Source organism: Carassius auratus, chromosome 8 (genome assembly GCF_003368295.1).
Source record: "Carassius auratus strain Wakin chromosome 8, ASM336829v1, whole genome shotgun sequence".
Classification (NCBI taxonomy): Eukaryota; Metazoa; Chordata; class Actinopteri; order Cypriniformes; family Cyprinidae; genus Carassius; species Carassius auratus.
In genome coordinates this window covers 22,463,100-22,473,463 of record NC_039250.1, presented here as the reverse complement: position 1 = coordinate 22,473,463, position 10,364 = coordinate 22,463,100, and the positions used below count along the sequence as shown (strand labels likewise).

The following is a 10,364-nucleotide window of genomic DNA, read 5'->3' as shown; positions in this document are numbered from 1 at the left end:
TCAGGGTCAGCATCATCATATCTGCAGTCTATGTCTATAAGCCTTTAATAGGCAGTGCTGGGTAGTAACTGATTACATGTCATCTGAATTACGCAATCAGATTACAAAAATTAAGTACTTAGATTATAGATTATAGATTATATTAATTAGATTATATTAAATTACATCATATCTCTAATCAGACTACAGTTGCTTTTTTATTGATTACATGATTCCATATTATTCTCACGGTCACAGGACATGCAGGTAAACCAGTTATAGGTTTTGTTACACGTTACATGTACTTGCTGTTATAATAAAAATTAATTATGAATAATTGTGTGCAAGTAATCCTAACCATATAGTAAGTCCATGTAGTTAATTAATATTAAATGTATAATTACACTGTAACAAAGACACCTTCATATAAAGCGTAACCCAGGTATAAAATAGTTCATTTATATATTTTTTTACATTTACATTTAGTCATTTTTTTTAAAATAATGATTGTTGTCATTTTAAAAATATTTATCTTAATTTTTCATCTTTTGTCAAATACATTTTTTTTTCATAAAATAAATTAATAATAATAAGTTCCAGGATTAATTATATGCATATAATAAACAATGCACTTAATGTTGTAACTAACAATTTTTTAAATATTTTTTTTCTTTCTTTTTGTATTTTTATATAAATATGGTACATGATTAACCTATGTAAATCATTGTGATAAATTAGTTAAATCACAAGTTATCTCAAAGTAATCAAAAATAGTCTGATTACATAAAATGTGTAATGTAATTAATTATATTACTAACAAAAAAAATGGTCAAGTGATTTGGAATCAGTAATAGACTAGTTGTAAGTAATCTACCCAGCGCTAATAGCCATAATTTAATTAAGATGTTTCACCCTTTTATATTTTTTGCCTGGTTTGTCACATTTCAATTATGTTTCAAAAGAGACATAAACCAGTTTTAAGTACTGCGATAAAGATTATTACAGCTTTAAGAAGCACAGCCATAAGTGATGTGTAGATGGGTCACAGACTTGCAAATAATCTTTATGACATTATGTATTGACAGTCCCTCAGTCCAGGCCCCCCGGTCTACACAAATGGGGTTCAAAGTTTGATCCAAAAATATATTTTCTCATTCGAGCTGAGAAGGCATTTCCCATATCAAACATACCATCCATCACTTTAAAATGGTAAATTATTATATGAAGAAAGATGTCAGCAGTCCAGTGTCCATCATAGCATTTCGGTCCTGGCAAAGTTGCTGACGGATATGTGTCATGGAAAAAAAAGGATGTTCATTATTGACTGATAATGGAAACAGACATGTTCATAAGTGTTGAACTAATAACTGATTAGAGATTGGTAACTGTGTTACGACTATTTGTCATAAAAAAGGAGGGCATGTTAATAAGAACAATTAGGTGTAATATATAAACCAATGAAACTAATATTACATAATCATTCATCTTTACGGCCTTCTAAAAGAAAAAAAATAAATAAGCACAACCAACCGAGAGAACTGGACTGTTACCCAGTGTTTCAATGTCCTCTTTTCAGATGAGAGCAAGTTTTCTATTTCATTTGGAAACCAAGGTCCTAGAGTCTGGAGGAAAGGTGGAGAAGCTCATAGAAGTTGCTTGAAGTCCAGTGTTACGTTTCCACAGTTTGTGATGATTTGGGGTGCAATGTCATCTGCTGGTTTTCATCCGTTGTGTTTTTTGAAAACCAAAGTCACTGCACCCGTTTACCAAGAAATCTTGTAGCACTTCATGCTTCCTTTTGCTGACCAACTTTATGTAGATGCTGATTTCATTTTCCAGCTGGATTTGGCACCTGCCCACACAGTCAAAAGCACCAAAAGTTGGTTAAATGACAATGGTGTAGGTGTGCTTGACTGGCCAGCAAACTTAACAGACCTGAACCCCATCGAGAATCTATGGGCTATTATTGTCAAGAGAAAAAATGCCAGAAACTGATAACCTCCATGCCACGCCGAATTGAGGCAGTAATTAAAGCAAAAGGAGCCCCTACCAAGTATTGAGGACATGTACAGTGAATGAACATACTTTTCATGAGGCCAACAATTCACTAGAAAAGTTTTTTTTAAATTGGTATATGAAGTATTCTAATTTGTTGAATTGGTGGGTTTTTGTTAAATGTTAGCCAAAATCATCAAAATGAAAAGACCCAAAGACCTAAACTACTTCAGTCTGTGTGCATTGAATGTATTTAATACACGAGTTTCACAATTTTTGTTGAATTGTTGAAATAAGTGAACTTTTCCACAACATTCTAATTTATTGAGATGCACCTGTATATTTAGAGGTGTCTGTGAATGAGCTCTTGCAAAACACAAAGTTATGTAATATTTATTTCACAGCCCATTGCTGTAATATTATACATAAGTATATGGTCATTTTTCATAAAGAAAACTAACACAGAGACATATATCTACATGGGGGCACACATGACATAATATTAACTGATTATTTGGTGCAAACTTCTGGCTAACCATTAAAAGTCTTTGCCTTTCACAGAAGTCTCATGATCCTCTGGAGGTGTGGTTCTCGTCACTCTCCCCTCCTTCTCTTGTAATTATATATAACAGACAGGACTGAGCTACAGTTAGTAGAGTTGTGGAGTTAAAGGCTAAGAAAGCTTTCAGGGTCATATTTACCTTGTGTGTTTTACACAAGAACTGAGCGTTCGGTTATCAGTCATTTTATTGATAATACAATCGATCAAGCAGAAGTCATTCAACGCATTTGGTGAGTACTCTTTAGTTTCTTTTAGGTTTTATCTGACACTTTGTGTTGGGTTGCAATAGGCTCCAGCACTATTTATTCAATGGTGTATTTTAACTTTAGGGCAAAGTTGATAGTATGTTTGTAATTTAATTAATCATTAATTTCATTCATGTCTGCTCACAAGAGTATTATGTTGGTCTTGACTTTACTTAGAAATGCAGGCCATCAAATATCCGTGTGTAATATCACTCAGACCTGAAAATGAACAAATCCTAATTATAGAGTATTCTTGTGCATGTAAATGTGGCAAGGAGCCATCATAAAGCAGCAGGTATTCTGTGCAAAGTCAAAACATTTATATTATTTTCATAGAATAATAAGTAATTCAACAAGTCATTCATCTACTTCTCAAAGAAGCATGTGTTCAAGTGTTCATATAAAGTTTGTACATTTTATATTCTGAGTCTCCCTTGATCCTCTGATGTCTGAAGGCACTTATGTAATAGCCTGTGCTACAAAGTTGCCATCAAAATATCAAAAGTATTTCCAGGCACATAATCAAATAGCATGCTTAATGAAGCATTATTAAGCCTCTTTTTTTCCTAATGAATATGGCACTTTGTTTTGGAAATTCCTACTTGACGACTTACACTGGCACGCAGTAGAGCTTAATGTCTCCTCAAAAGTTTTTTTTGAAAACCATCATTATTTTTATGGTAAATAAATAATATGCTGTTCTACCAGATTTAAAATTTAAATCATCTGCACTTTGTTTAGTACCACATTGTCATTGTTGGTTAACCACACTAGCCACATGATTGAGGTTGAACTACTACATAATATTAAGATGTTGCTGCTAATCTAAATGTTATAATTATCATCTATCTGTATCATAGATCTGTACCATCCCTCTCTCTCAAAAGTATCTAAATCAAGGCATATAAAAGCAGTGTGGTTTACTTTAATTGTGTGTTTCTGTTTTTTGCTTTTTTATAGTCAGATCTTAAAGTCTCTAATCCATCCAAATGTCTCTTTCTTTTCCAGAATGTACCGTCCATCACTCCTAAGATCCAATCCACAATGGATGTCTTTGTCTGTGTAGCCACCCAAAGCCAATACAAAGACTTTACCCTTATTAGCTAACAGTTGCTTTTTACTTCCCGCTACTGTCTTTTTTGTTTGTAGAGATAGACAAGGTGTAGATTGTTAGATTTTTAACTTGTCTTCTAATTACTTTGGATATTTATTTATTTATTAAGAAGAAATACCTCAATAATCCAACCCAGTTTGATTCACAATAGGCCAGAAGTGCAGTTACTCTCCAGCAATGGAATCCACTACACTAGCATCCCTAGCAACTGTTACAATGCTAACAGCTGCCTCACAGACAGACATGTCTGGTGTCCTCTGGCTGCTGGTGCTGGGCTTTGTCATCGCTTTTATCCTGGCGTTCTCAGTGGGCGCCAACGATGTAGCCAATTCCTTTGGTACAGCAGTGGGTTCTGGGGTGGTGACTCTGCGCCAGGCCTGCATCCTGGCCACCATCTTTGAGACAGTGGGTGCCATACTTTTGGGGGCCAAAGTCAGTGAGACTATCCGTTCGGGTATCATCGATGTTCACATGTACAACGGCTCAGAGGCTGTGCTGATGGCTGGCTCCATTAGCGCCATGTTTGGTGAGTACATACTTCATTTAAAGTGATAGTTCACCCAAAAAATAATTTTCCTCTTGTTGTTCCAAACTAGTATGACTTTATTTCTTCTATGGACCACAAAAGAAGATATTTTAGCAACCAATGGGTTATTTTAGATCCCTTTGGCTTCCATTGCTATCTTTCTCCTTCAAATCCTCATTTCACTCGAAGCCAGTACATATTTGAACACATCCAAAATGTCCATCATAGTTCCACAGGCGATTGCGATTCAGCAGAATCCAGTAAATTGCGAGCATGTCACCTAGGTGGAACTTTATCAGGTTATCGTGACTTGTGTTGGTCCAGTCAAAGGCTTAAATTATGTTTGTTCATTTCTTGTTACAGGATCTGCTGTTTGGCAGCTTGTAGCTTCGTTCTTGAAACTCCCCATCTCTGGGACGCACTGCATTGTGGGTGCCACAATCGGCTTTTCCATGGTTGCTAGAGGTCATCAGGGGGTCAAATGGCTGGAATTGCTTCGCATTGGTATGTGAAACTGAGTATTTTTGAGAATTTGCGTAAGTGTGCTTAGTCAGATTATATTTTTTCCTGAAGAATGAGTCAGTTAATGGAAAGAGAATATTTTTCCCATGTGACCCCAGAAATAGGAAGCGGAAAGACCACCAGCATGATATAATGCAGATTTCTTAGTTTTATTATTTTTTTCACATGAGATCTATTTATAGTAAAGAACATTTTGGACTATACAGACAGAAAAGATTTTGGGTGTTTGTTGACACTCGGCGTGCAGCCCTGAGAAATTTTGGGCCGTACAGATAAGAGAGAAGAACATCACTGTTTAGATATTACATTATAATTATTTGTCTAACCTGTTGATGTATGTGTTGCAGTTGCTTCTTGGTTTCTTTCACCTCTTCTCTCCGGAATCATGTCTGCTATTCTCTTCTACTTTGTCCGCAAGTTCATCTTGAATAAGGTAAAAAAGCAAATCTGAGCTTACCTGTTACATAATGTACCAGTGTCTGTTTTGGTACTTTTTAATCCCTCGTTGCTGTCAATAAAGAAAGAACTTGTGCCTTTTACCATGTGCTAAATGGCAATATTTCCATATGCTCCAGGAGGATCCAGTGCCCAATGGTTTAAGAGCATTACCAGTTTTCTATGCTGTTACTATGGGAATCAATCTATTCTCCATCATGTTTACTGGAGCACCAAGTAAGCATTTGTCTTCTCTAAGTAATTTAATTACATTTTTTACAAATATTTAGATCAGTATTTTCTTCATATATGAATATTTATGAATAGATTTTTTCTATGTCTCTAAATATAACTAAAAGGAGCTTTAGCTTTTTGAGAAATATTTGGTTCCCAAATTCTAATCACATGTCATGTCATAATCACATGTATAGGTACAGGACCCGTCCGTTATTTATCATTAATTAACACACTGTTGATTTACTTTGACGTTCACAAACACATACAAAGTCTGGTGGGTTAAGCAGTACTCAGTATTGCTAATGATTATAGCTATTTGAAAATGTGTAACTGTCTGCGCAGTCTGTTGATGTAATAATAAAGTTATGAAATATATTTTTGGCCCAAGTCCAACAATCTGTACCCATTAGAGAACTTCAGTGGGATCATGATGTACTGAAGATAAAAAAAAGCCACAGTGAATCAACAGTTGACCTAGAGTCTGTGTACTAATCAGTGGACCACAGGACCGCCCTCTTCCTGGTTATCTATTGAGCCATGCACATGACCATGTTCGATACCGTTGGTGCTTCTGTTCATTCAAAGGAACTGAAAATTAACTTAGCCATAAGTTATAATGATAAAAAAGAAACTTCCACTGTATAGCCTCCCATTTCACCCTAATTTTAAACAGAACATTGTATAACCGTTTGCCTTACTGTGGTGTTTTGTCAACACATTGCCTTTCAACAGACTTAATTCTGGAGGGACACGTAACATGCTATCATTGTCATGCTGTCACACTCGTCCACAAGTTGCTTTATTTCTTTAATAAATATTTGGTCCCCCTTTTTAAAAAGATTATTTGTATTTCGGATTGAGTATTCACACAGTTTGTTTTTGAACCAAGTTTGAAGTTAAGCTAATGCTAATTTGCTAATTAGAGAAACCCAAATTCTTTACAGGAGGATGGTAGGACTTTTCATTATGAGAATGTAGAATATGTAGAACTGTTTAGCACTAAAAAGTGTTAAGTTTTCATCTCGTTCTTCTCTGTATTCTACAGTGTTGGGATTTGATAGGATACCATGGTGGGGTACTCTGCTGATCTCACTGGGCTGTGCCCTGCTTACTGCTGCGCTGGTTTGGTTCATTGTCTGTCCACAGTTAAAGAAGAAGATTAAAAGTAACTATTTATTTATATACCCTTTTTACATCAGTATTAATTTTAAAATGCCCAAAGTGTGGAATTCTGGGTAATTCTTTGCAATGTAATTGAAACTTACATTATGAATGCACACTGTACCATTCAAAAGTTTTATTTAGTAAAGATGCATTAAATAGATAAAAAATGACAGTAAAGATGTTTAATATGTTACAAAAGATTACTCTTTCAAGTAAACTATGTTCCTTTGAACTTTTGATTTATGAAAGCAACACTATGTAATTCTGTTCAAAATTGGGAAAAAAATATAATGAGCGAGACGAGTACATCGTAAATTCATCTACCTAACCGCTTTTTTTCTCTTATCCCAAATGACTATGGTACATTTAGAATAAGTGATTATTTTTGGACTATTGTAGACTGTTCATGTCGTCACCGCTGTGGAGTAACACATATCTGCATGAATTGCCATAGACATAATCTTGGAGAAGTAGCTCCGGTTACTGTTCTTCCGCGGGATGCGTGCAGTTCTGTTTATTAAAAGTGTTGCTTTAAAGTATCTCAAATTTTTTTTTTTTTTCAATGTTAAGCAACATTGATAATTAAGTAGAAATGTTTCTTGGACACCAAATTAGCCCTTGCCCATTGCACAATGATGCAATAAATTATCTTTGTAAATGTTTCTAATAAACTACCACATTGACTTTGCATGCATTTGGATCTGTCCTGTTAATTTACTTACTTCTGTAATTATTTCCATTTATTCAGGTCAGAATATTGCCGACACTAGTGGAACACAGTTGATTGAGAAGAAACCATGCTCAAACGGCTCCATGGCCCATCCTGCCCCACCTCGAAGCCACTCTCCTGTTCCACAGACACCCCCTGCTGACAGCAACAGGGTGGCCTTTGACATCGGAGGTTCAGCAGAAACTGACCTGGACAACAAAGATTTTGACACCAAAGATTTGGATTGCACTCATGGTCAGCCTCTTGAAATGATAAAAACACGAAATGAACTGTATGTGTTTTAATGAACTGATTCTATTATGTCTAAATTACTAATTCTTTAATCTACAATTTTGGTCATCCATTGTAGCTTTGAATGGCATAGCTGGAATTGCTGTCCCAGACTTGAGCGGAAGCCATTTTCACACCGTACACAAAGATTCTGGAATCTACAAGGATCTACTTCACAAACTTCACCTGGCCAAGGTGGGCGAATGCATGGGAGAGACCGGAGACAAACCCATCCGCCGCAACAACAGTTATACTTCTTACACCATGGCCATCTACGGAATACACGGGTCATTGAAGGAGGGTGAGGGAAGCCGCACTGGACTGGATGGAGAGAAAAGGCGCTCGCGGTATGACAGCTATAACAGTTACTGCACTGCGGTGGCTGATGGAGAAGTTGCTGCAGGAGAAGAAGCTCTGGCAGTGGAGATTGGAGACGAGACCGTCAGAGAAGACTCACTGGAAGAGGAAATAGATGAGCTTGAGATAGACAAGCCAGAGGTGTCCATGCTCTTCCAGTTCCTGCAGATTCTCACTGCCTGCTTTGGATCGTTTGCGCATGGGGGAAATGACGTTAGGTATGAGAGACATAATAAACTTTTGTTTGTCCAAAATATTTTTAATAAAACTGAACTACAAGTAAATTTAAATGTCACAGCATTATAATATAGAGTACGAAAAATGGATATTTATTTTATGTCCACTAAAATGAGCACCAATGTAGCATTTTGCAGTTTCTTACCAACCCTTAAAGTATACAGAGTAGTGTATATCTTGCATTTCTAACCTTTTTTCTAACCACATTGTTTTATAAAGACGACAGTGCTAATCTATAACTGATAGCATTACCCATCATTTCTCTCTTATAGTAATGCGATTGGCCCTCTCGTTGCACTCTGGCTGATCTATGAAAGCGCTTCTGTAGCACCTACTGCTCCCACACCAATCTGGTTGCTCCTGTATGGAGGAGTGGGTATCTGTACAGGGCTCTGGATCTGGGGTCGGCGGGTCATACAAACAATGGGCAAAGACCTGACTCCCATCACTCCCTCCAGGTAACAAGCTGCTAATACCTAAGCAGAAACTGATAAGAGCGCTTATTTGTGGGATCAGGCTTTATAATTCAGTTTTATCATCGTGGTTCTCATGAGGCTTAAGGGCCGGTTCCCACTTTCTTATCTCTGTTGACTGTGCAGTGTAAACAAACGGTTTAACAACACTCCTTGTCTCATGGAAATTCCCTCAAGCACCACAGCAGTAAAGAAGATTTGTCTTGTCTTTAGTATTATGACATTTTGACAATGCTGCAGGACTTATTCCATTTAAACAGTCCTTTGCTGTGTTAAAAGATGCTTATATAGCTTATTATAATCATCATGTCTGTCTCGCAGCGGATTTAGCATTGAGCTCGCCTCTGCTGTAACAGTGGTTGTCGCTTCCAACATCGGACTCCCAGTCAGCACCACTCATTGCAAGGTGGGTTACTTACTTACTAGTGCATTAATCCATACAGTTATAATTTGTAATAACAGACGTCCAGTTCTATTATCTTCTTTGTTTGTGTGTTTATGAACAGGTTGGATCAGTGGTGTCAGTTGGCTGGCTCCGCTCCAGGAAGGCCGTTGATTGGCATCTGTTCCGGAATATCTTTATCGCTTGGTTTGTTACCGTGCCAATTTCTGGTCTCATCAGTGCTGCTATTATGGCACTCTTCTATTATGTTATATTGCCTCTGACCTAATGTTTTATGTTAAACCATTTACTCCTTGTAAATACTTACACATTTGGGCCTCAACTGTGGAATGCCCCTTAGTCTGGTCCCATCATATGTACTGTACATAGCAAATCAAAGACTGTGTATGTTTCCATGTCACACTCACACTCTGTGATTTTTGTACATGTTTAAGGTGCTTAATAGTGTTAGGAAATAATTGTGTAGCCATTAAATGTGTGAGATATTTAGTTTTTGGGCCTCACATATGTTTGTAAAGAAAAATATTGTTAGATTGGTAAATTCTTTTGGCAATGAAAATGTATACTCTGAGCTGTAAGGCAGTATTTTATTTATAAAACAATATATATGTATACTTGCATGGCATTTGAAATAAATCTGCTATTTCTGCTGACATTTGCATTTTTATTTCCACCTGTAAATAAACCACAGTTTTTACAAAACAGTATAAATTATGCTTTTTTTTATCTAAAAACTGTGAGACTTGTTTTCAATACAGTATTAAATTTAAAGGGTAATCCATGTTGGTTAAAGCAAGTGTATTTAAGAAAAGTATTCTGAGAATAAAAAGAAATAAAAGCATGTGGATATTGTGCCTTCCCGGACGCTTCATGTTTTTAGTAGGCTACCTCATACAGTTTTATAATACTGGCTTTTTCAATAAAATCTGTTACAAACAATTCTAATGCACAGAGGAGAATGCGCAAAGAACATTAAGCTGCATTTGAAACAGGCGGGAAGGAAGTCGACCGGAATTTGAAGTCGGCTGCATGCCGCCATCTTGTAGCAGAACTTCACTTGCGTTAGCATCCCATTGACTCCCATTCATTTTGGCGTGACTTTGACAGCGAATAAC

The 10,364-nt window shown here is 36.5% G+C and overlaps 1 protein-coding gene across 1 annotated transcript; it reads left to right on the top strand.

The window, feature by feature from the left end:
• The first annotated feature begins 2,555 nt into the window (after positions 1-2,555).
• slc20a1a (solute carrier family 20 member 1a) lies at positions 2,556-9,902 on the top strand. The gene is made up of 11 exons (XM_026270344.1): positions 2,556-2,766; positions 3,790-4,421; positions 4,785-4,925; positions 5,291-5,376; positions 5,519-5,615; positions 6,661-6,780; positions 7,528-7,743; positions 7,859-8,354; positions 8,646-8,831; positions 9,168-9,252; positions 9,353-9,902. Exons 2-11 carry the CDS (start codon positions 4,073-4,075, stop codon positions 9,515-9,517), a joined length of 1,941 nt encoding a protein of 646 aa, XP_026126129.1. The 5' UTR covers positions 2,556-2,766; positions 3,790-4,072; the 3' UTR covers positions 9,518-9,902.
• Positions 9,903-10,364: the final 462 nt, after the last annotated feature.